Genomic DNA, 26,681 nt, shown 5'->3' on the forward strand with positions numbered 1-26,681 from the left:
TATTGTGACAGTGAAGTGAAACAGCTTTAATTTTCACTATTTGCTTGGTGTTCAGTACAGTCACTTTCTTACCATAGGAGAAATAAACTCAAGTACAGCAGCTAAAATGAGGTATAAATTGAAGTGTCCCATTCTCCCCTGCACCACCCCACCGCCCCCACCCCCCCATGTAAAAACCCTTGATCAGAAAGGAGAGGCCAAATTAGGACAGACAGAGCCTCTCCTTTGTCACCAGCTCCAGTTTGCCAGATACCGGTTAGGCATAAATACGGTGATGTAGGGAGTTATGTGAGTGATGAGCTTTCTTCACCCTCCAAAGTGAGGGTTCTGCGAATGCAAGGGTTTGGGTTCATCCCTGGCAGAGAAAGGGGGTCAGCCTTAAGTCCTGGCCTGTGCCTGCTTGGAGCACAACCCTCTGGGGAACAGACTCCCAGCCCTGCACAGCACTGTACAAATACAGGTACTTCACTGCAGTCTCCCTTGGGAATGACACCAGTCCAAGGCCTCTCTCACAGTATAAACAGATAAGGAAACTGAGGCCTGTGGAGACAGTTTTTTTCTCAGATCAGTAGCAGAGCCTGAGGTGATGCCTCAGGCTTTTGATCCCAAATTATGTGCTCAACTGCCACGCTCAGCTATGATGCCAGCACTTCTGTTATTAGGGACACTATTCTGTACAAAATTTTTTGGCATCCTCCTTCCTTCTCCCTCATTCATAAAAGAATGAAGACAACCAGGTTCAGTGGGTTTCTGGCAGTGCTGCAGATGCTCTGCCTGGGCTTCATCCTCAAGCCACCCTGAGAAACACCCTCTTAGACCTCCCCTGCTACCCATTCACCACCTCCAACGGGCCTGGTCATGTTTCTCCTGCCGCACCTTGCTGATGAGAAGGGACGTGCCAGGGACCATAACTTAGTTGTAGAAGAGGTGTAAAGCCCCAGTCCATTTCCATGATTTCTACATGGTCCCTTGATAGCAAGATGGAGCAAGAAGCATCAAAATAAAACAACTTCTTCCATCACTCCGCTTTAAGGACTAGGTACCAAGTAGTATGAAATCTTTTAAGTGGCTACTCCCCCAGTTATCTGGCAAACCTAGAAGTGGCTGATTATTTCAAGTTTTGCAGAGGCAGCTACTAAGCAGGGGACCAGAGGCATCTGATCTCACCTAATTTAAAGCTACTCTGGAAAGCTGTAACTGCTTCCTCCACCCTCCCACACCTGATTTAACCATCAAGAAGTCTTTGGAGAACTTCTCTCACAGAACACACTAACTCATTTCTCTCACTTACGGGATGATATTTTAAGGTACACTAATCAAACCAGAGTCCTAACTAAGTTCATGGGACCTGTGGCCAACACAGATGGGAGGCAGCATTAAGAAGACCCTCCATTTCCTTCTTCTGCAAGATTGCTTTTGCTGTGGTTTTACTTGTCTGTCCCAGAAACATAATTCCCCCCCCCCAACCAACCATCAATCTGTGTATACATTCATGTGACGCCCCAAAACACAAAGAATCAAGCTTCACGTACCTATACCAACAACTACAGCCAAAGTGCCACACTGAGGCCATTGCAGCTGCCCATGCAGGTGATGCACAGGGTGAGAGCAACAGCCACAGCTTGCTATGCTCCTGCTCCTGCACATAGCACCACTTGGTCTAATTTCTGATACTCTCCAGGCTGCATTTGATCATTACCTGCCTCACAGGTAACGGTTTCCCTCTGAGAGCCCAATTCTTCCACCTGAACAGGAACACTCCTCTTAATTAAAAGTTTTAGTTGCTCAGTATAATTTTTTGACATGCTGAAAGCAGCTTGACAAGTGTGTGTTCTTGGGAGGCTCCAGAATTTAGCCTGCTGTTGGATGTTGCCTCTCCACTTGATCTACTTCTTAGGTAAGAAACTAAGTTATAGTTGTGATGTTTCCAATATTCTTACCTGATAGGCATTTTGCATGGCCAGTAAGTACAATGCACACAGTGTCCCAAGCTTATGTAGCTGCTTCTAAATGCCAAAAGCACTAACACAACATACAATTTACTACCCACTACCTTCTTCTAACTCTACTAAGATATTAAATAGCAATAGCCATAGATCCCAGTCTCACCAGTAGCTTGAGGGTTGTTGTTCACACAAGCAGTTCTGTTTGCGTAGGCATCTTTCTACTGGGATTTTGGAACATCAGCTCTATTACAGGGCATGCTCTGATCCAGTCAACAGTAGTGCATGAGTAAGAAGTCCATATCCTGTACATAGACCTTCTGGTTTTAGTCCCACAGAGAATAAACTGCCACCTCTAATCGTGGACAAGCATAATCCACAAGGAAAGCGCTAGGAAGTAGGGCAGCCAATGCTGTTAAAGCCCAGGAGGTGTTGAAGAAACTGCCCGGTGAGCACTGAAGTACTAAAATCCGGCCTTGACAGAACCAGAAAAGGCAATGATGCCTTCATATGCTCCACTCCTTGCTGTTCTTCATCCCAGTTAAATATCTTAATGCTACAAACTTTGGTCCTCTCTTCTCCAGGTCAGAAGAGATGTGATACCTGCATATCAGCAGAGTTGGAACACCATCTCCCACAGCCATCTCTAGAGGTTGCTCCCTGACCCAAGCATCTGGACTGATGCTTGCTCTGTTCTTACTAGTGGTAGCCTCAACGGCATTCCAGCCCCTGCTTAACTAAAACATTAGATGTGACCTCACACCCACCTCTGCTACTACCATCAGTAAAGCTGCAACTGCAGGAACTATTTCAGGGTGAAGGGGATAGGACCCCAGCCTACAAACTTCATGAAACACAAACAAGGGGATGTCTTTGTGCTCAATGGGCTATTTCCAATAGCTTCCTTCACTTCTCCCATCTTGTAGTTCAAGCTGCTCCACTGTTCCCAGTGTTGTCCCTTTAGTGGGAACACGCAAGGGTTCTCCCTCTTCTTTTGGTATATCTCCTGCCAAGCTCTGCACAGCACCTGGTGCAAAACTATAAACTACACAAAAATGCACCTCTGGCAGCAAGGAAAGAAGAGCTGTTTGTAAAGCACTGAGTTTGACCCCATCCAGCCCCCAGCTACCTAGACAGTCAGTACTTGCTAAAAGGGGAACGGGCTGTACACATGGGCATACATTCCATCAGGCAGGTGCAAGGCTTACCAAGTAGAGTAGCTGAGTCCTTCATTGGTTGTCTTACTGCCCTGTCTCCTCAGGGATTTGGTTTCAATATGCTGGCCTTATTTTGTGCTTTGTTCCATCGGGTTCAGAGCCTGTGATCCAATTGGCCAGTTCCTCCCAGAAAACTGGCCTTTTTTTCCCTGAGCCTGCCAGGCCTACACACTTCCCTGAGCCTTCCTCCTGCTGCTCCTCACCTCCTGCAGAGAGGCTGGGGGGTCCCACCTGATGCTGCTCCCCCCCATTTCAGCTGGCAGTGCTACCAGCACCGGGTTGCACACTGATTCATGCCGGTAAAGAAGGAAACTACTTTAGAACCAAAAGAGACTAATTAAAAACTAAAAAAAAAAGTTATAATTATAATGCAAAATTACCGACACAAACTCCCCCCTCCCACCCTTCCCATAACAAAAAAGCCCAGGAATTAGACTTTCTTGGGACGACGTCCAACTTGGTAATAATAATAAATGCTGATGATAATGAAGAGGGCTCGGCTGACCAGGAGGAGCACGGCACCCGTGGCTATCCGGCTACTCTCAGCAAGGGAGACAGTGGTAACTGGAGAAGAAGGAAAGAGACAAGGCAGAGGTTGGCAATACAAAACCACAAACGAACAAATAACACAAAGCTGTTTTCTGCTGCCCTCTAACGCAGTGTCTTGGCAAGAGCTGCTGAGCCTTGCGAGCGCAGGAGCTTTCAGCACAGGCTTACTTGCATGCACAGTGAATCCATGCTGGAGGCTCTTCACTTGCTTGATTTTACAGCCTTGCAACCAGTCACAAACTCCAGAGCTCTTACTTACAGAAACCCTCCTTTAAATGTAGCCCCGCATTCAGGCAGCCACAGCCTGAAATGGTCACTTGAGCAGATGCAAGTTTCCATCATGCTCAGGTGTTAAATGTGGGAGCCACATCTCCCTGAGTTTGCTTTGTGGCTTGAACACTTCAGTGCTGATAAACATTTCTCAACTTTTGGAGCACCTACAAAACATGCACAGTCCACACACACTGCCTCAATCGAACATGTCTCTTTTTTGGCTACCAACACATAGCCCATATCTAAATCAGCATCACAGTTCATGAGTTACCAATACACACACATAAGAACCCCCTTCTTTGTTAAATATAGATAAGCTCCCTAGAAACAAGCTAAACTGTTATTCTCTGCTTTGGTATGACTGAACATCCCCCTTTTTAGTGTAGGTTGCTACAGTCTTTTCTTGTCAGACCCTGCATGTAGGCAGCCTGCTCAACCAAAGATGAGTGCTGGCTGTGAAGGCCAGGACGTTTTCAGGAAGAAAAATAAATGAATTGTCAAAGGGCAATGTTTCACCCTTCAGTGAGCAACTCCATGTCGGAAGAAAAGGGAGAGCAGCTGGCTGGGAAGATGCTCCAGTACCGCTCACACCGCTGCCCTGCCCACCGTTGAGCACCGTTCCCCGCCGGGAATGCGGGCACGCAGCCTTCGCATCCTCCTCCTCCTCCTCCTCGTTCCGGCCGGAGCCCGCGGGCACTCACCCAGGAACTGCACGGCGAAGTAGCATGCCTCGGCCAGCAGGCTCCAGCGGATGATGGCCTTCTCGGCGGTATACAGGGCGTTCCACAGGATGAGCGCGATGCCTGCGAGGGACAGCGTAGCGCGCTGCCCGAGGGCCGGGGCGGCAGCGAGAAGGGGCACCGCGCCCGCCCTCCCACTGCCCGGCGCACACGCCCCGCCCGCCGCCGCGGCGCTTCTCGACAGCCCCGCGCGGTGCCGCTGCAGGACGACGGTTTTCCTTCCCAAACCATTTCTTCAAGCTCACCTCACCTTCTTGTCCTTTGCCTCCCACCTCCTGGTTCCCTCCTGGGATGCTGCCGCCGGCCCCACCTCCCCTCCCACTCCCACGGGTGCACCTTGCCCCAGCCCCAGCCCAGCACCCCTCACCTGGCCCAGCTGCAGGCTCCTTTTGCTGGGGTACTTGGGGTGCTTTCCTAGGTATTCAGAGAATGCACAGACCTTTTTCTCCTACGTGCAGCAAGCCTGACTCTCTGCTAGGAAAAAGCAGCAGTGGCCAAGCTTTTCAAAATACACCTCAACAATTTCTTTGCTAACAGCAGATATTCTGCTCTCCAGCTACAGCTCGCTGGCTGGCTGGGGATGGACTTTGTCCCCTCCTGCCCTTTTGGCCTCCTGTCCCCTTACTCTACGGCAGCCATGTGTCCCAGTACAGTGGCACAGCACTCACTGAGGAGGGCTCCTCCATAGAGCCGGATGGGAGTCTTGCTGCTCACCGATTCCTCCTCGAAGATGGCATTAAAGAGCTGGTCAGGGAAAGCGAGGGCCTGGCAGAGGCAAGAGAGAGACTCAGCAGCTTGCACTCACCAGGGCCACCAAAATGTGTCCTCTTAAGCAGCAGTGCTCCAACATCATACCTTCCTGGGATTGGAGCCACTAGCCAGGAAACTGGAAATTAAGGAGGTGCAAGAAATATCATCATGTCAGCTATGGGCTGCATGGCTGGTTTCTATGGCCTAGGCTGCCATGCCATGTGTGCTTTATGACCCTGACTATGAAAGCAAACTCTGGTGATGAGAACAAACTGCCAAGGACACTGCTGGCAAAGCCCATTACTGAGACAGTGAGGGCAAAGGCCTCACAGGGGAAAACGGTAGCTGCTAAAGGCAGAGGAAGAAGATAAATGCCAGGGGTCAAAGAGCCATGCTGGGGCACCCTTTGGTAGTCAGGAGCTGGCAGTACCCAGGACCACATCCCTCACTCACCATGATGGCGACCCCAGAAAACATGACGGCGGAAACCAGCTGCCAGACCCTGTATGAGAGGGAAGATAGAGGACCCAGCGTGAGCTCAGAGGTGATCCCATCACTCATACTTCACAAAGCATTTCTGTCTTCCTGCCCCTTCATCAGCCTTCATCCTTTCCCCTTGCACAACTGAGACAGCCTGAAGCCTCCCATGGTAGGACTCAGCTTTCCACATCCCACTAGCTCCAGCCTCAGCGTGCATACAAGCTTTGCTGAGACAGAGCCAAACTCCCCCTCACCCGCACAAAGGAGGGAAGTAACCCTGCCAAGAGGATGGAGCAGAGCAGGGTCCCCACAGGACACACCTGTCACATAGGAGACCAGAAACTCCTCCAGCCCCACACAGTCCTTGCAGTTCCCAGCACATGCTGTGAGACAAGAACTTGCAGGCCTCAGGCTGATTTATGGGGGAAAAAGGCAGAACTGGTCTGATCCTACAGCCTCCAAGAAGCTCCTGCAGGGAGCAGTGATGCTGGCATAGCAGCAGAACAGGTGTCAGAAGCCAGAGCTGCCAGGGATGCTGTGACAAAGGGCTCTCAGATGACCCAGCTTCAAAGTGATCCAATATCTTACCTAAGCCCCAGTGGTTCCCGAACAGCAAATTTTATTTCATTTCCCAGTACTTGGCTAATCTGAAATTCAAATGAAAGGCACAAAGTCACTAAGCAGATCCTTCCCGTCTTCAGGCAGTATTTGTAGCCCAAAACCACATACCCAAGTCCATGTGGGAGTTTATCTCTAAGAGGGCTGGAAGGAGGAGGAGGACAAGGGATTCATCTGTGACCCCTTGGTCCCAATACCTGCCAAAGGTTACCTTGATTTCCACCAGGAGCTGCAGCCTCTACTGCTTCCTTACTGGGATCTATCACCTGCAGCATGGGGCTAGGGCAGGGTCAACATTAACTCTTGTCAACTCTTACCTATGTAAGAAGGGAACTGACTACTCGCACACACCACCTGCGTGTCACATCCTGATGGAGCACAGGCTCCAGCAGAGCCCTTGGGGTGTACACAGCATCTGTCCTGCTCTCATGTCCACGCTGCCCAGAGCAATGCCTGGCTGTGACTACCCCAAACCATGAGGATGGGAAAACCATGTGGGTGGGAAGACTACATAGACCACCACCAAAGAAAGGTACTGGGGGACCTTTCGGTTGCAGAGAGCTCTGTGCTGCCCTCCACCCACAGGCAGGAACCAGGCAATCCCCTGCCAGCAAGTTCTCTACAGAGCACTGGGGACAGGACTCCTGTGGGGCATATCCTTGTCCTCCAGCTCTGGTGTATCAGTTAAACAGGTTGTTTGTTTGCAATTCAGGCCTCTTTGAGAGGCACTGCTTAAAGTGCTGCTCCAGTGTCCAGGCCACTGGCTGGTGGACATTGGTGGTGCCATGGTCTTATAGCACCAGCTCCAAGTTAGCTCATAGGTGTCTCAGCAATACAATGTTAGGAATGAATTAAGGAAGCTTGAAGGTAGAGCTCACCCTATTATCACAAAAAGCAATGTTAGGCAGCTCCTGTTCACCCAGCAGGCTGCACAGCCCATCGCTGCTCAAAGGCAGCATTGCTTGTGCCACCACAGCCTTCATCTTTCCCTTTAGAGGAGACTTATGGAGCTGGGAGCCTTTGCCAAAGTGGATGCAGAAACTAGATGCTAAAAAAGCTCCACACCACCTTACTTTGCCCAGCAGAAGGTCTCTTTTCCATCATTACTGCAGGTTTCCCTCTCCTCTGGCCTCACCTTTGAGCGATGGACCTCGCCGTCGTCATCCTCCCCGCCGACCCCCAGGATCTTGCGTGTCTTCAGCCTGCTCACCAGGTCTGTCTGGCTGTGCTTCTTCATCAGCGGCGGGGGCTGCTTCGCCGCCATGGTGGTGGCCCTCCACCACCAAGTCCTGGCTGCAAGGTGGCACAAGGAGGGGGCAGGAAGCGGCTCTGCCGTCACATGAAATTTCACGAGGTTTGAAAGAAAAAAAAACCACCACCACCACAAAAAACTTTCTGTTAGGCTGGCAGATGGCTCCTCATTGCAATGGGGCAGGGAGCCCTGGGAACAAGGCCCAACCCCACCTACGGATAGCTCATCTCAGGCTGATCCTGCCATCACTGGAATCTGCCATGGGAGGAAAGAAAAAAATCAGAAAAGCATGGCTTTAGTGTGGGAACTTAGTTATAAATGCTTTTGACCTACAAACGATAATCTGGTCTATCCCAGCATGAGGCAATACCCAGCAGTACCTCTGCTGTTTCCCAGATTAGGAGAATTAAATGCTTCTCAGACTAGGGGAATTAAAGTCATTAAGTGATGCTTTGCCTTTTGTCCTTTCCCATGCAATACATCACACCCTTCAGCCGCCATTTCAGGCCAAAACCCAAACAAGTCTCATTTATTTGTGTCCCACCTGCCTCACATGTTGCAGTCCCCATGCAACATCATGCATGAAAACATCAGCCCCTGGACAGCAAGAAGCTAGAGGCATGACTTCTCTTGAAGATATGTTGCTTTCTGGGAAACAGAAGATGATGGCAACTAGAAACTACAAATATTGCCTGGGATAAGTAAAGACAAAGGCAACTGACAGAAACTGTGATGGAAAAGATAACTTCTGCCTTGGTATGGTGGTATAAAGGTAGAGGTGTTGAGTTCCATGAAATCACTCTGTATCATCCCACAATCATAAAACTCTGGGAACCCTCAGTTTGGAAAGCCTTTTCTTCCAATTCATTTTCATTTCATCTTGGTTCAGCTGTAAATAAACCCCTTTTTCCATTTGCTGCTTCACCCTCCCAGAGACGTACAGACAAATGCTCCCAGGCACCAGGCAAAGCTAATCCAGCCCAAGCAAGCATCAGGCTCAAGCACCAGCAGCCCCGTGCCCCGGCCAAGCCTTCCCACAGCTGCCTCAGGAGGAGACAATTTATACTTAAGTATTTCATGAGTCTTCAGGGAGTAATGAAATGAGGTGGTAGTTATTTTGGCATTGTGCATGCAAATGTTGTCCCACTGCCTTGCAAGGGATTTCCCTCTCAAAGGAAAACCCTTCTCTGTAGTGGTTCAGACAAGAATGGCCAGTCATGTCTGCAAGTGCCCAACATAACTCTTTCTCTAAGGCAAAGTTAAGAGGTCTTGCTAGGACTCCCATGATTTAATTAGACCCTTTTGGCAGACCAAGAGGCAAAATGCTTTTCAATGAGCCAGTTCAGCTACTCAGTGCTTCTTTTGGATTGTAGGGGGGTTTTTTTGGATGTGTTTTCTTGCTCTGATTCCACTGAATAACTAAGCCCAGGTTCCTGGAAAAGCAGCACAGAGCCAGATGCAGCAGGCAGGGTCTAGAAATATTTCAGAAGTAGGACAATGGAAAACAACCGCTTAGGAGGAAGGTAGAAGCTGTATATTCATGCCTACCCTCGAGCACAAGGCAGGAAGCTCAAACGGTAGCTGACAGTAGAAAAGTTTGAAAGATTTATCATGTCTAGAATTTGCCGACCCAAACTGTCACAATGAATTGTTTGTACTCAAATCTAGATAATCTGCACATAAAATCCACCCCAAAGCCAGAGTGATACATCAAAAAGAAAAGTTTGACCCTTTTAATTTCCTTTACTACAGTTTTTGCAGTTCTTCCTGCTCCTGTCTGACCCAGACTCACAAGGCTGGATGCTGAGTAGTTTCCCCACCAGAACTGCTGAAACCAGAAAAGACATGTTGCTGTCATATTTCTAGTCCAGTATTTTCTGATCAAAGCTATCCATTCCAATGCTGAAGCAACACACCTCTGGTGAATGCTCCTCTCTCTCACTCTGAGCCTCAGGACCACTCTGAGGCCATCCCACAGCCCTCATACAGCCCAAAGCAGCTTCTGGAACACGAGGAAGACAATCCCAAATGAAGGGCTGACACATGATGCCCCAGGTATACCAGGCTGTCAGGAGGACTCTCACACCCCTGTAAAAGTGCTGGGTACCTATTTGGCCACTCTCCCTTTCCCATGTGCTTTGGTGTGGAGCAAACACAAGTCCTTCCATGAAGACTTGATAGCTGAGGGAAAAATCTGCAGAGGGCCTGAGCAGCAGCATCCTACTGGCTCTCCTCAGGGATAAGAGACCTTGAGGCTTGCTGGTCTCAATAGGACTTGGGGTGCTGAGTATGCTGGCCATGCCAGCCTTGCACTTCTTGGTTTCTTGCCAGGGAAAGCCTGCTGCCCACATCTCCTGCTCTGGCCTCATGGTCAAAAATGGTAGAGAAAGGGAAGGTGGAATGGGGGGGGAAGAAAGAAAACAAAGCAAAGGGAGAAGACAAAGATGGGGGGAAGACAGGGGGGAAGACAGGGGGGAAGACAGGGGGGAAGACAGGGGGGAAGACAGGGGGGAAGACAGGGGGGAAGACAGGGGGGAAGACAGGGGGGAAGACAGGGGGGAAGACAGATAAAAAGGAATAGAGAATTTCTCCTGAGGGCAAGAAGCAAAGGAAGGTGGTAGGGGTTGAAGTGGGGACTCCATGACTCATCAAGGAAGACTGAACAGCTCTGTGATTACAGAGGCAGTTTTGCAACTGACCCAAGGCCAAAAGATCAAAATTTGCCTTCATCAATTGTCTTGACAGTTGCTTTCAGGGCAGGAGTTGCTGGAAATTTATTCCCATCATCATTAGCACTGCTCTCCCATTAAGAGTTTCCACCAATTTGTGGTAAACCACTGGCTAAGAGCTGGGACAACACAGGCCAGATACAAATGCCAATAAAACAATCACTGAAGGCCATTCTGGTACATAAAACCACACCCCCCCTATAGCACTAAGCACAGCTATGGCATGGCCCCGCAGCCAGTTCCACATCTCTAACCCCGTTATCCAGAGATAGAGCCAGCCTAAAAAATACTGCATATTAATGGATAATGAGCTAATGAATGCATCAGTGCTAATTCAGTGACATTCAGATAGAAGATGCTGAGGATTTGAAAACATTATACTTACATTAATGTATCCTGACACACTGACAATTTAGAGGATGGATTCTATTAGCCTGTGAGTTTTCAAAGGTAAACCTCCACCTCCTCCTTCTCCTGCAATTCTCGCCTCCTTAATCCTTTTTCCAAGCATCCCAGGGGCTGCGCAGATCAATCACCATAAACAGGCAATTCCTACTCCCTGGCACAGCTCTCTTGTGTTGGACAGTGCCTGTGTGCAGCTGAAAGAGGATTTTTTCCTCTTAAATCCCTTTTCTTCACAGGCTCCTTTCAATCTCTGCTCCCTTGCTCAGCTGTTCAGCATACTGCACTCAATTTTGATAGCTACTGCTTAGTGGTTTGGTGCAAAGAAACCTCACTGGTCCCATGCTAATGATAGCTCAATCTCTCCCCACCTCCACAGCTCTTCCCCCAACATCTCTGCTTCCCTCCCAGTGTCTGGAGAGGAGAGCTCTGCAGTGTGGGAGACAGGAGACTCAACTGCACACACAACGGTGCTGCAGCAGCCAGAGCTGTGCGCCTGTCACGGGGGGTGCACGGCACTGAGAGAGGGGAACCAGACCCCATTCCTGCAGGCACCTGAAGCTGATTGCCTACAGCCTTGGCAAGCCAAGGCCAAGCTGCAGATGGGTTGCATCCTTCCTGCCTGGGAGGACATGGTTCCCCAGGGCCCTGAAGACAGGGATGCTGCCTACTGCTAAGCTGGATGTTGTTTCAGTGGCACTGCCATCCACAGTGCAGCCTTTTACCTGACAAAGAAGTGCTGCTTGATTTAAAGAGGTGACATTACAGAACCTCTTGCTCCAGGGGTTTGAGGGAACTTCGAATCTGCAAGCAGAGGAAGAGACAACGAACCAGAGTCAAGCCAGGACAATGAGTGAAAGGTTTATACATTTAAGCTGGACACAGTTTGTTCAGCTCTACCATGTTCAGGCCAGGGAAAGGACTCTTGCTGTCCTGTTTTAGATTTCCCAAGTCAATACGCCTGAGACAACATCTTGAGCCCACTTGGATTTGTTATGCCTCAGAATGAACCAAGAAGCTGCAGTGGATGTATGTCCTTTGTAACAGCTTAGCAGGGCACTTGACATGCCTAAGTATCTTCCATGGGCCACAGGCTGAGAACCAACAGTAAGTATAAAGCTCTGGTAGTGTCCCTTTACAATACTGGAGTACCCCTGGGAGCACCCTGGCAGAGCCCAGGGGAGTTCTCCAGCACTGCAGCAGCACAAGGGGATGTGCACATGAGAGGGGCACCCACCATGGCAGCTGTGCTGTACCTGGCCCTCACAGACAGGCTGATGTCCACAGCATTTCTCTTGCAAGGGCCCAGCAGCTGTAGTGGACTTGTCCAGCTCTTCTGCTGTTTCTCCACGTTGTGGCGTTTCCGTCTGCTTTCTGGTGAGGACAGTACCAGGTCCACAGCAGCTGCTCTGGACCCCATACCATCGCAGCCACAGAGCCAGTGAGAAAGCCTGGGCTCAAACACACGAGCAGGGTAAAGAGAAGAGGCAGTGGGAACAAGTAGATTAAGGACAGGATGCACACACCTACCAAGTATCTCATCTCTTGCAATCATTAGGCTGTTGCCTAATTGAATAGAATCCAAGACTCCTTTTTTCGCCCCTACATGTGAAGGTTCAGTCTGCTCACTTTATACATGCATAAAATCTCTTGGTAAAGAACTTCGGACACTTCAGGACTCTGAAATACTGAGGGATGAGGTAAACCCCCTTGTCTAACCCAACATTGCACCTGAGAACCACAAAACATCTTTGTGCATCCTATCCAAACGGTCTAACAAAAGTTTCCCCAGGAAGCCCTTGGTGGAGCAGACCCTGAGCCAGAACTTCCCCTATCCCATGTAACTACCAAGTTACAGCTATATTCATGCTGTATTTCTGCAACTGCACATCCCCAACCCATGGTGAATGTACCAGCTCCCTGCCTAGATTTCTGTCACGCGTGGAGATTTAGATGATTAGGACCTCTCTGCCACCAGCCAGCTGGGAATGAAACTTGATCAAGCCAAAAATAACCTGATGCTCAGGCAGTAAAAACAATTAGCACTCAGTCATCACAGCAGCAGAATGCAGCTGCTGCTCCTGCTCAATTCGGCACAGTCTGTACACCCAAGCAACAGTGATACTTCAGATTTGTCACCTGTAACAAGCCACGTACACAGGACTCTATTCCCATATAAACACTAGACCTTTCAGCAAAGACAGCTCTTTGCAAAACCAGCAGGAACATCTCTTGCCAGAGGCTCATCCCCAACTCTGCCACAGCCCTGCTATTTCTTTAAGCAACTCTAACAGGAACAGGGACACTGTCCTCCTTAGGGAATACCGACAAAGCTAGGCAGTAGATCTCACACTGAAAATGCAAAGCAAGATCCTTAGGTCAAAAGACGTCTTCACTGGGTGCCTCCAGATCACCTCCCACAGACAAAACCCAAACCACCTGAGATGCGCAAGAGCCTCAGGCACATCTAAAGCTCACCCTTCAGGCTGGACGTGCCCCATGGCCAGATGCCCTCCAAAGCTGTTTGTGAGCGGTGCTGAGCTGCCCACAGCCACAGAGCCACCAATCACAAGACAGCAGCACTCAGTGCCTCCAGCAGCTCCGGCAATCCCCAAATGCAATGGATACAGCCAGCATCACCCCTCAGCAGGGAACAATGAGGTCTCTGCAGCCTGCTGGGGAGGAAAGAGTTAACTCACGTTGCCTCCTCTGTCATCACTGCATGCAGAAAGGGACATGCAAATTCTGCTCAGCCCTTTCCATGCAACGTTTCCTCGGACCAGTTTAGGGTTGCATCTCCCAAGCAGGCTCAGAACCTCACTCTTCTCCACACTGCTCTTCTGCAGCCCCTGGGTGTGGCAACTCATGCCCCCAAGCTCCCTGTGGCTCTAAAAGCATCCTGTCCCAAGAATCACCACTATCAGGGCCAAGCCACAGTGAGAGGTATGGCCCAGCTCCAGAATTTTATTGCCCATAGGTTTCAGATTTCCTTCAGCAGGGACCACAGGAAAGTTTCTTTCCGTGTCACAGGATGTGTTATATAGCAATCAAAACCTGTAAAGTGCTCAGTTTCCCCAAAACATGATAAAAAAGCTCTGTTGCTCTACTAGTTTCTCAAACAGGAGCTATAATTAAACACAGCAACCACACTCCTGCTGGCCTGCCAACCACCACCTGCAGCAACGTGCCAATCCCTCCATGCGAGCCCTGGCACCACCTCAGGGGAGAAATTCTAGTTTGCAGCTGGCGGGGCAGCCTGTGACATGCTGCATGTGCTCAGTAAGGTGCCCTGCACAGCTATGGTGACGGGCACAGCACGCAGGACACCGCACAGGTGCCCAGCTGGACACCTGGTCCCACTGTAGCCCCACTGCACTGGCTCAGTGGGCTCCCAGCACAGGGGACAAACAGACTTCAGCTTTCATTCGCCATGTGCATGCACACCCCCCCCATCAAGTGCAAGCCCAGCCTCGCTACCCTGCCTTCTCAAGTAGCCCATCCCTCACTGCTGAGGCGTGTTTTGGTTGCAAATACAAAGGATGAAAGGTACAATCAGCAAGGTACAATGAGCTGCTTCAGTGGCTGCCATCTGTATTATTTACAAAAAAGTCTACATCCTCCATCATCCTCCTCCCTCTCAGCCCAGCCGACCACAGCAATCCATCAGCCCAAAGCTGTCCTTGCTCTTCTCAAAAGCTCTGGCAGCTGCCTCCCAGCCTCAGCCCACAGCCTGCACCCAGCCCCTTGCTGTCTCAACAGATGGCCACAACCAAGCAGTTAAGGTTCCCAGGGAGCTGAGTGGATGGAGAGAGAGAGGCAAGCAGGACATACTAGGATCAGGTGCTGTTTTTCTTTAAGGGCATGAAAAGAGGAGAATTTCTCTTTGATTCCCAGTGGCCTTAGACAGGTGTTTGTGAGAGACAGTCCCAGAAGCTTAGCAGGCCATCTGTCCTGCAGATGATTTCTACAGGGAAACATTAGAAGCAAAAACCCATATGCACAAACAGAAAAACACATAATTCCCCTCACAAAAAAGAAAAAAAAAACAAATCACCAAGTAAATTAACCCTTGCTACTGAAAAAGAGCAGCTTAAAAAGCTAGGAAAGCCCTTCAACCAAACAGGACAATAAAGGTCGGTTTTACAGAAAATCTGATGCATCTCCGCGTTTCATCTCCTCTGCCTCACATCTGAGGCATGACACAGGCTCAGACAAGCTCTATGAAAAATAACCCTGGGACCACAGAGAAGCCCATACACATGTTCCTCACTCACAACACTGCCGAACAGTGCATCTTCACAGTAAAACGGGGCTTCTTGCACCTCTTCTCCCAACACTCTCAAACCTCCCCAGATTTTCTTCCCACTGTGCCCCTAAGGATCTGATAAGAGCCTTTCATAAAAGCTCCAGGAAGCCAATGCTCTTTACTTCCAACAATTCCTTTCACCTCTGTCTGTTTCCAAAACTCATAAGAAAATTGTAAGAAATTGCAGTTTGGGAGACTTGGGAGACTAAGTCCCCTGAGCCACACACAAGACAATAGCCCTCTGTGTACTGTCATTGAAATGGTGATTTCAAAGCCATTCTTGACAGATTCCCTCCCCAAAGATGACGATATACACCTCCAGCAACATTAGTTCTGCAGACCTGGAACTTACCAAGCACAATGCCACTACTGTAGTGTACTGTGTACACTACCAACATGTCTAAAACCATGAAATGGAAGATTAAATGAGGCTGTGCCACTCCAGCCCCCCAAAAGCAGATTCCCAAGCTGTTTCATGGGCAAACTTGCAGCCTCAGCCTGAGACCAACTCCTACAGGACACACCAGCAGCAGCAGATTTTTTCTTCCATTTGTGTAAAAAACAAAGGGTTTCTCATCTCCATAGTCTGTCATGATATGACCAGATGTGCAGTCTAGGCACACACACAATGGGGAGAAAAAAGGGCAGACGAATAAATTTGCATTAAGCAGGGAGACTGCCTTTTGGTCTAGCCAGGATATTTCCTGAGTTCCAGGCACGTAAACACTCACAGGACTCACACCTCTCGTTGTGCAAGCAATAAAATTTGCTACTATGACACAGAATACCTGTAAATCAGGCCTGATACAAAATGGCCCAAGTGACTATTAGCCAACAGCTGAGTTGTCAACAACCCTATGTTATGGAGTATTTCCCATAGTACATTATTACATCCACATCCTGTAAGAGCTTGTTAATTACATACATACATTTAATTTATAAATAATAACAAGTTGTAGATTAGCAAATTAAGCATATATAAATATATAAATAAAAGACACACGTTGATTTGTGCGGACTTACTTTGGGACTCGCTGCACGGTGAGGATCTCGACTGGTTAGTAAAGAGAATTCAGACCACCAGACCAGCCAAGTATGCTGGTATTCACCTATATTTTGGTCTCAGGGGGAGAGGAGCAGCTTGTCCCAGACTTCTTGCTGGGAGATATCAGTGAGAGCCTTGACTCCTGCTTCTGGGTTAACCATTTACTGCCCTAGAGACTGATATCACCTGTCATCTCTGAGCCCTGGACTACCACCCTACACACCACTTGGACCCATCACTGCAGCTCAGGAACACATTCTCATACCCTCCCTAAATAATTCACCAATATTAAGCCCTGCTCATTCACACACAATTACAACTCCGGGTGTATCACTGCCTCATGGCTCCCTAGACACAAAATAAGCCCAGACATGCAGACAGGATCGGGAAGTTGCTTAGCAAAAACATGATAGAGAAGTCCTCCCAACAAAACGCATACTTAACTACTTGGTAGCCATCCCAAAGTGGCAAAAAGCTCCCTCTGACACCTTAGCAGTTTCTATAGCAACAGGTTGCTGCTAAAAATGTTAGATGCAAAATTCCTCATGTTGGGCAAACAGGAGCTAGGAGGACAGATTTAAAAGAAAACTTCTAAATAGCTGCTGCCAGAGCTAGCACAGGATCTGCTAATTCACAAGGTGGTGGTGAAAGAACTTAGAAGAAACTCCTAGCCCGCCTCCCACTAGTTGGGCAGTGCATGGTGCACAGGGCCATGTCTGTGGAGCACTGTCTTGCAGCATCCCCCAGAGTTACAGCATCCCCCAGAAAGAGGTGGAGCACACATATTCCTCTCTCTTGCAAGGGAGCACTTGGAAGTGAAACCAGCTGTTTTAAGAAACAGAACCACAGAGCAGCATACTGAGTAGGAAGCCTGAAAGCCAAAATATTAGATTATAGGTTTGGCAGTGCTGCTGCTGCTTCTTCATGAAATCAAGGCTGGCTGGGTCATTCAACCTCTGAGGCCTCAGTATTCCCAGTACATGAAAAGTAAATCTACCACAGAAGTTCATATGGCTCACGTGCAGCAGGTAAAACATTTCAAAGGCAGCGGCTCAGGCACTGCACCAGTGCAGCACTCGGTTCATTACACACAACGTTTCAGAGACAGAAATGCCCTTCCTTGCCTGAGTAACAACAGCTTAGCATGACATCAAATTTTTCTGTCCATCTTCATTCCCTGCTGGTGGGAAAAAGCACTTTGGATACCTTGGGGTGAACTTCACACTGATACTCCCTTCACACACCCCAGAAGTTCTTGGAAGATTCTTCTGGTCAGATTAAACCCTTATGCACAAAATCAAAGCAGCCACAGCTTAGCTGCAGCTGCACAGAGAAGGGAGGCGAAAGGAAGCCCACCACACTACCAAGAAACAACTGCATTTGTCTGTGCGGTTCTCAAGTCAGAGAGTCCTGAAGAATCCACAGGCTTTCCTCACGAATGTCACACCCACTCCCCAGGAACTCACACCAACCTGACTTTGCTTTTATGTGTTGCTGAGTCAGGGGAAAGCTCTCAACACACACAAATGTATGTGTATGTGCACATGTTTGTTTATGCATGAGCTGTCAACCCCTAAATTATGCACAGATCAACAAGGCTCTTTGAATTCCCAGACTGTGAAGTGGGTGACATTTAATCTCAACCTTCCTTTTGGATTTCATAATGTGCATTATCAGCAATGGCTATTCAGCACCACAAGTACCCTTTAGAAAGCTTTCAACAGAAAAAGGAACTAATATAAAGGAGATTGAAAGAGACAATGTCTCTGATGCCTGACAGGTTCTCTAGTTTCCACAAAAGGCCAATGTATGTGTACTGTGAGGATCAAGCACGGACACAGTCTGTCCCCAGCCCAGAATAAAAGCATTTCATGGGTGGAGAGAGTGGGGTTTGGAAGCGTCAACTATAGCATGAACCTCTACATCTCCTCATCTCCCTCTTTTTGGCTCCCTGGGAATTAGGCAAGGTGAGCCAAACCCCAGAGGTTTCTATTTTAGGACAAGGTGCTTCATCTCCTGCAGTGGTTTACCTCTTTCCATACACCACGGGAGGAACGTAGATGATGAGAGAGACTAGGTTTTTGATTGCTTTTATATGGATGGACGAGACTCTTGATCCTCGCAGTCAGCTTTTCACTACCTGATTCTAGGCAAATACTGGATCCTTTTTGCACATCTCACAGCACTGAGTCACACTTAGAGAAAAAAACTAGACAACCACATGCGAGGAAGGGAGTTCTCTCTCTTCTGCTGGCTATGGAGATGCTATGTCCTAAGTAGCTCTTACCAGTCACAGCCACGGAGGACCCACATCTGCCTAAGGAAATAAAGCAAGATTTCTCTTTTTATAGCAGAGAGGAGGCAAAGGTATGGACACTAGTATGTGACATTGAATAACCTTGGTGACAGGGGATATCTGAGAAGAACTCGGAGGTCCCAGAGTTAAGAACTTCTCTCCCATCTTGCCTGGCACATGCAAGAGAAGTCTTAGGAAAGAAAGGATAAAGATGGTACTGACTAGTCCTTCTCCCTATCTTTGTTTCACTCCTCTACCCTGGGACAAGGAAGCAACAGAGACATTCAGGAAGCCATTGGTAACAGCACCAGTGCTGACAAATCAAGTCTCAAGTAACCATGGAAAACACAGCATTGCCAGATGTCCCATCTCTACTATCAAGGGTTGTTGAAGGACCTTCCCTTCTTTCTACAACTTTAAGTCTCAGACACTCAGATACAAGTTCCAGTAGTATCAGGATCATTCCTCAGCATTGTGTGTATATAGGCACACGTGGTGCTTTGCTATTGCATGTGTGTATATATACATCTCTGTCAGCAAGTGTACAGCACAACCTCCTGCTTAGAAGAGCTCATGACATAGAAGTGTCCCCATCATCTTACCTGTAATGTCATTCCCATGCAGCAGTGGCTCTAGGGGTTACAGGCTAGCCTCTTTGCCCCCATGTACTTTGGAAGCACCAATGACGGGAACTCAATTTGCATGGTGATGTGATGAAGGGAATAAATTGGGTGGAGGGGATAAACTCATCTGCTTTATTATTCCTCCATCTGTTAACCCTCAATGCATTCTACTTGTCCATGAACAGTGGACGTTTACACAGCTCATGGAACGGAGTGGCTGAACTCATGATGTACAGCAGCTGGGTTTTTGCCAGACAAGGCAAGAACACATTCATACATCCCAAGGAGCAAATGGTTGCGCTGGGCAGGACAATAGGGCAGGAGGGTGGGAGGATGCACTGTAGGTGTCTGCTGTTCAGAAGCACTCCAAATCTATGGCTAGCACTTACTGAGATGCCACAGCAATGCTGATATTAAAGACAGCTGTATTTTATTCTCATTTGTCATGAAAACAACCTGGTAATGCACAGACAAATGATCTAAATTCTTCAGTCCTGCTCAGTGTAATCTTTGACTCCTAGCAGATTTTCACTTTTTGTGAAGGAATGTTTAGGTGCTCTTTATTGCTATTAAGCAGCTTCTACAGAAACTTTTTTCCTAGGCCACAAAGAAAATGTTGCTGAAAAGCCAATACCACCTCACTCCCCTGGACTCAGTATTGCAGGTTTTGAGTTTCCCTCTACCTTCGGCAAGGAGGTAAAACTCACGTTTCTACCTACCTGCAATACACCAAACATTTAACACAAATGGCATGCCAGGCAGCTAAAATTAAATGTCCAACAGAAAGACTAAGAGGGATGTAAAACCATGGATCTTTACAATACCTTGTTTCTTCAGAAAATAGCCTGCTTCCTGGAGCTCCTGTTAAGACTGGCAATACAGCCCTATTTCTGTAACACCATCCTTCCTGAGGGCTCTGGACCATGTGGCAGAGTGTCTGCACCCAGGTTATGCTCAAGTCATCACTCCATGCATCTCTCACAGCTTTGCAGCAACACTGTACAAGGAGCAGTGAGGTTGCTGCCTAGCTGGGTGCATTTCATGCATAGCAAGGCAGGGCCAGACAGCCAGGAAGGCTGAATTAAAAACACCACCTTGGCCATCTGGAAGGATCATGGCTGATCTCAGGAAACTGCCTGCTCTTTGTCACAGCCATCTCCATCTACAGCAGCGCCCTAGCTGTAAGCCAAGAAAGAAACTGCAGTGCCCAACAAGGGTCGGAATGATTCTAGAGCTCAGCAATGGGATTCCTGAACTAACCTTTGTCCACTGGAAGAGCTTCTCAGGTCTTTCCATGACCACAGACATCTGACACCGGAGGTTTGTGTTTCACTCATAAGGTGGCACCACTGCAACAGAGTGCTTCTGCTGCCATCATGGGTTATTGAATGAACTCAGACAAAAACATCATCTGAGTCACTCACGGAGTTTCCTGAAGACTTGTGGGTTTTCTCTGTAGGTCTCTTATTTGGCTGCTGACACAGGCTCCAAACTGTTTACTTTCTCAGCCCAGACAGGATATAGCTAAAAACATGAGGGCTGCAAGCCTTTGTGTGCTGCTCTGCCTGCACCTGCCCTGCTGGGCCGACCATTTGAAGTTCTGCTGCCTGATTTTAATAAGAAAAGGAGAAATTTCTGTCTGGTTTGCAGCAGCAGGCAGCTGCAAAGGGGACTACACACTAATCTCCCTCTAAAACACAGAATCTCTTCAAACAAATAAATAATCAGGTCGGCAATGGCCAGTATTATCTGACACTCCTCTGTGCACATCTCCCGCTACATTAACTCATACAGCTATAACACCGCTCCCCAGGAGACTGGACTATCGAACCACTGATTCATTTTTTACTGCTTTTCTCCCCATGATCTCTTCAGTGCCTTTGACTTAAAATATGTTAATCCAAATCCCTAACAAAAACTTCTAGGAAACTGCAGCAATGGAGCCAGCTACCAGTCTCTATGCTCAGGCTTCTGATTTTGGCTCCACAGGTTCAGAAAGTGAGTATATGGTTTCTGACCACCAACATCAACAGAAGCTGCTCACCTGTAGCACTAAACCAGCTACAATTGTTTTGATCACTTTTCTGTTTTGGCGACAGATCTCCTCTCCCCACAACCAAAGCGGCAGTCAGTATAAATCTGGACCAGAACTTTCTTACAGACTCTGGGTCCTCGGCTTTGTCCTCTAAGATGAGCTGGGTAAGGGTCCAAACAAGTTCTGGTACAGATGAGTCAGATGGACCCTAGGCAAGGATTTCCCTGTCAAAACCAGTGCACAAAGATGCTCAATAAGTTGTTATTTTGCATAGAGAGGGATAGAAAGACATTTAGAGACTCAGCTAACTGGAACACACATCCACCACACAGAAAGAGGATGAGAGACTTGTGCACATTGTGAAACACAGAAGGAAAGTTCACCACTGGGGTTTTACCAGAGCCCTGGGAGGCAGGGCTGTGGGGCCAGCACTGCATGCTAGGCCATCCAGTAAGACCGTATGCATCTGCAAGCCTCATCCCCTCAATCTGTCATCCAGGGGCAGCCACACTAATCAGGACCACAGATGGGCACTGAAATACACTGAGATGCATTAAGCCTTGCAGATGACACAAAGCTTCACAAACAGAAAAAACCCAAGGCCAGAGGTTGATTTGTCATTTCCCTTCATGTCTAAACCAACAAGAGTGTCTTTGGTTACAGCTGGATTTCTTTGTGTACATCTTTTACTATCTTGAGCAAGAACTCTTCAAACATGGAATGAATTCATGCTAGCCTACGATCTCCAGGACAGAACCAAACCCGTATTTTCCAAGGGAAGGCAGAAAGCCATGTGAACAGGGAACATCTGGTCGCCTCTTAAGTGTTGTTTTTCCTGGTCTGGAAAAGGTGCCAATGTATTTGGGGGCCAGCATTGGGTCTTTTCCTGCCAAGGCTTGTTTTCACATTCCTACGTCAAAAATACAAAACCCAGAAGATCTACTTTCTATAAATAATGTCCCAATAGTGCCAAGGTCACCAAGCCATTCCCTCTGGCACCAGGCCAGAAGCAGAACATAAATAATCTCAACATCCTTCTGATTCACGTGTGCTTTCTTCCTGTGCCAGGGGAAAGCTTGAAACTAAAAACATAGTGCTAAGAAGACAGGCAGCCCCACTTCATGCACAGATGAGCCCCCAGCTCCACCCAGGTCAACGTGCAGCCTGCTGGGCAGCCTGTTGGGAAGGCAGCCTGCATCAGAGGGAGATATTCTTTGTGTTCCAACAGCATGTAGCAGTTCTCATTAGAAATTTGGATACTTACTGGATGAGGACCAAACACACACACAGGAAAGAACAATTCACGATCCAAACAGTTTAAACTGATGCTTGTAACCAGCATGTGGTACCATCCCTCCCAGCCCCTACTATTCAGCATGTTGACCTTCAGAGAGCTGCAGGACAAGTGAACACCAGCTGCAGATGTACTCCAGGCATTCTGCACGCTTCAGCACTCGATGCTCATTGAGAACAATAGAAAAACATTTTCCTTTGGATCAGGCCCCAGCCTCCAAGCAGCTCCAAATGGACAGAAAACTCCAGGGCAGGGGTTTATTCAGCCACAGATCAATGGCCACCCCAAGCCTCGCCTTGATGTACCTCTCTGGAGATGCTCTTGTGCTCACATCTCTACAATAAAACCTCACCACAGACCCACAAGTAGAAAGGATCAATTGCTCTTGAGACTGTACGGCAGACATCACCTTCTCAGCCTCCTGGTTGGGACAACCACCTACCCAGAGAAGAGCTCCCTTGACCTTGCTCTGCACTGCAGTCAAAGAACAAGAAGGCAGAGACATATTCTAAAGCAACCAAGTCCTATTTTTCCCAGCTGCCATCAGTATCCAGCCCTTCCCTGCTGAAGTCACTAGGACACCACAGGTTCACAGTGCCCCTCGCACACCACTGTGTATGCATCAGGTGTATTTATGCAACCTTGCTGAGATATGGCTAGGGCTAGTTGAGGTGCCTTCATGTTGAGTCTTAGGAGCTTGTTTATTTGGGGGGGTTGCCAAAACCTTTCTAAGAAAACTTAACTACTATTTATTTGCTTTAAAATCACTTTTCTCATTCACAGGCCCTGAATGTCATTATTCAGCAGACTCTGCTATAGTGCAGATAGACTTACTGAACAAGTTATTTATGCCAAATCCAGAATAGCCACTGCTCTTGCATACGCTGTAGTTTCTCATGGCTCAGCTGTGCTGGTGGTAGCCCTAATGTCAACAAGGTTGGTGTCATTGGTTGCTGCTGGCATTTATAACTCCCAGCCTTGGCAGACAGAGGAGATTAAACGGTATCCATTTAATCACTTGCAGCTCGGGCTGTGCTGGCCCTGATTCTCAGCAGTTGCAAGAGGGACAGGGACATCACTACGGTAAGGGAAAGGCTCGGTGGACTACGAGCAGCATTGAGGCAGGCAAGGAACAGGCACTGAATAAGGTGCTGCTTCTTGCTCAGCCTGGTTTGCTCAGTTGGAGCTGTGCTCAACTGGAAAGCATAAGAGCTGCTGCTGCTCTAGACAGAGCAGTGCACCTGCTCAGCTGGGACAGCCAGACACTGCAAGTGGCATGGCAGACATCTCAGCATGCAGGAATGTACGAGCTCAGGCAGGGATGCAGAGCCCGCTGAGAGCCAGCTTACCTCACCTTCCCCTCTGTGATGGCAAGGCGTCCGTCCCGGCCCTCTGCTGCATCGCAGCTTTCTCATCCTGTCCTTCTCCCTCCCCCCCCCCAGCCCAAGTACCACCCCGTCTACTATGGCCAAGCCCTCCTTGCAGCCAGAGCTCCCCGGCACACCTACAAGGCGTATGGAGTATGGAGTACAAGGCGTATGGAGGGCACACCTACAAGGCGTACCCATGGAGTATAGCTGTGTCAGCTTCCCTCATCCCAACCCGAGGCACTGCTCAGCCATCGAGGCTGACCTCCTAGCCTATGCAGCGGTCAGGACACAGCCTTCCCCTTCGGGTACCAGAGGTACTCATCTGGGGACTGCGTCCTGTGATTCTTCCCGAGCACGAATAAAAGGATGGGGCAATTCCAGAAAAGAAGCGACATCGGACCCCAGCCTTTGAGTCGAGTGACGGCCAGGAGAAAGCCCTCGCCACAAAGTCAAGTGACCGCCTGCGAATCAGCTCGCAGGGCGGCACGGCTCCTGTTCCTCCAACGCCTCGGGGTAACCTGCCACTCTCCCACCAGCATGCAGCGCTCCACCATCTCCTCCTCCACCCATCTCACCCGGACCAGGCACGGCCAGGACAGAGACCGTCCCATCACAGCCATGCGCAGGCAGCACAAAGGTTGATCCCTCTCCTGCCGCCCCTGTCCGCCCGTCAGTCCATCGGTCCGTCCACCCATCCCTCCCCCGTCCGCGATGACGCCCGCCTGGGATTGGGGGTCGGATGCCAGCAGCGGGCTTTCCCCGCGGGGGGCACGGCCGCAGCGGGGTCTGCGCCCCCGACCCCCGAGACTCCGTGGGACGGCGGGGAAAGCCCGCGGCGCGGAGGGACGCGCACTCACCGCCCTAGCGCAGGTCCCGCCGGCGGCGCGGGGAGGTCCCGAAGGCTCGGCGCGGCTGCCCCATGAGCAGAGCAGTGCGGGGGCGGCCGGCGGCGCCCGCAGCCCGCAGGCGGCCAGACTGAGCCCGGCCCCGCGCGGCGCCGCCTTTACCGCGCCCGCCCGCCCCGCCCGCGCCGGCCCACGGCGGGCGGGACCGGCCGCCACCGCCCGACGGGGCGGCCCTGCCGCCCGGCCCCGGACCGGCTCCGCGGACCCCAGGCCGACTGGCTGCCCGGGCAGGGCGCCTCTCGGGTTACCTGCGGACTACGCTGGGGCTCCGTCTGCCTTATGTGCGGGATATGCACGGGCTGCGCACGGGCCGCGCACGGGCCACGCGTGACCGCGGCTCGGCGCGTGGGAACAAAGAGCAGCGTCCAGGGGCCGGGCTCCTGGGACGGAAGGAGGGGCGGGGGCACCCATGGAAATAAGCCCGCAACTGGGAACAACAAAAGGCTCCTATCCCAGTCCTTCTTTGCGATACAAATGGGGCCTCGATCGTGCTGGTCACGGGTGCGTGGTTTCGAGGACTGCTTTATAATTCCCTGCGAAAGGCAAAAGGGAACAAACGTGGGCGCAGGGGAACACGCATATTTTTTCCAAGTGAGTTGGTGCCGAGGAAGAGCCTGGCTCTCCGTCTGCACAGAGGGCTGCAGGGCCAGCTCACACCGCCAGCCTCGCCAGAGCCTGTCCTGGAGCGAGGCTCGCATCACCCAAGTCCCTCTGGAGGGATGCTCGGAGACCGAATCGGGCGTGCCGGCATTTTTATGTTGCAGTTGGCTTAGACCAGATGAGATTGTAATGAAAGACAGTGACAGCAAGGTTAACGGCAAACATCAGGGGCAATCAGCACACGGAGGGGTGGCAGCGGAGCTGGCGGCAGCTCAGTACCTGTCCAGATGCAACTCCTTGGCTTTCCAAGGGAGGTTTCTGATGTGTTTGTTTGACGCAGCTCGTTTCACGGATCCAGTTTGAAGGTATAGAGGAGAATGCGTGAGGGAAAGGGAGACAGAAGTACAGAGAGGCGGGATCGGTGGGAACCTTTGAACTCGCTTTAACCCCATGGACAAACCCTAATAGGGAACCACATCCTGAAACGTACAGTGTGATGAGGTCATTAAAAATACAAGGGTGTCCTTTGAGAAACTGAAGGCTCATCCACTGGGAACTGGGCTGAAATGTCTCATTTCACAAAGACCAAGTAATGAATCTTTGGGAAACAGAACATTTCTTCAGAAGAAATATCGGACATTTGAGTGTCTGGTTTTGCTACGTAACGGGGGGGGGAAGAAAGCCGAATATTTTATATTAAAAAAAAATCCAAGTACCAAAACAAATTCAATCCTGCCTTGGAGCTAGTTGAACATTTTACTGTGATAAAGTTCAAAATTTTCGGTGTGCTTGTGCCAGAACATGTACAAAAGATGAAATATTATACATGCTCCATCTGGGCTTTGTGGCACAGAAATATGATAATGAAATACAAAAGCACACAGAGCAAATTGAGAAGGCAAAGCCGAAACAATCATGTTTTACATTATTGAGATGAAATAACTATGATATTGTCAAACAAGGTAAGTCAAAATATGTCATGCTGGCTTTTTTAAAGAGAAATTTGCATTCACGGAGATATCTCAGCATTGTTTCAAAGAAGTAATGAACAGTTTTGCAAGGATAGCTCAGGCTGCTACATCAGGGTAAGAGTTTCAGAAGTAGTAAACGTTCATTTTCAATATTCATCATTCAAGCGTTTGCCATCTGATGTCACAAGGAGCTCTGGGGTTATATCTGGCACATATGAACGTGCTTTTGAAAATATTATCCTCAGCCAAGATTTGAATTCATAAATGAGAGCCAGAGACCTTT

The 26,681-nt window shown here is 49.3% G+C and overlaps 1 protein-coding gene across 6 annotated transcripts; it reads right to left on the minus strand.

Annotated features, from left to right (window-relative positions):
* On the minus strand, positions 1-25,095 carry TP53I11 (tumor protein p53 inducible protein 11). 6 transcript variants are annotated; one of them, XM_039378248.1, is made up of 9 exons: positions 24,780-24,886; positions 11,679-11,757; positions 10,937-11,150; positions 7,706-8,077; positions 6,541-6,599; positions 5,926-5,974; positions 5,391-5,487; positions 4,684-4,785; positions 1-3,724 (listed from the first exon to the last, which is right to left on the minus strand). In XM_039378248.1, exons 4-9 carry the CDS (start codon positions 7,832-7,834, stop codon positions 3,591-3,593), a joined length of 570 nt encoding a protein of 189 aa, XP_039234182.1. In that variant the 5' UTR covers positions 7,835-8,077; positions 10,937-11,150; positions 11,679-11,757; positions 24,780-24,886; the 3' UTR covers positions 1-3,590. The 6 variants fall into 6 exon arrangements, with proteins under 6 accessions (XP_039234182.1, XP_039234183.1, XP_039234184.1 ...); XM_039378249.1 differs by lacking the exon at positions 24,780-24,886 and adding an exon at positions 12,210-12,382; XM_039378250.1 differs by lacking the exon at positions 10,937-11,150.
* Between the last annotated feature and the right edge of the window lie 1,586 nt (positions 25,096-26,681).

This window comes from Pipra filicauda, unplaced genomic scaffold (genome assembly GCF_003945595.2).
Source record: "Pipra filicauda isolate LSUMZ 115617 unplaced genomic scaffold, ASM394559v2 scaffold133_size2016399_pilon, whole genome shotgun sequence".
NCBI lineage: Eukaryota > Metazoa > Chordata > Aves > Passeriformes > Pipridae > Pipra > Pipra filicauda.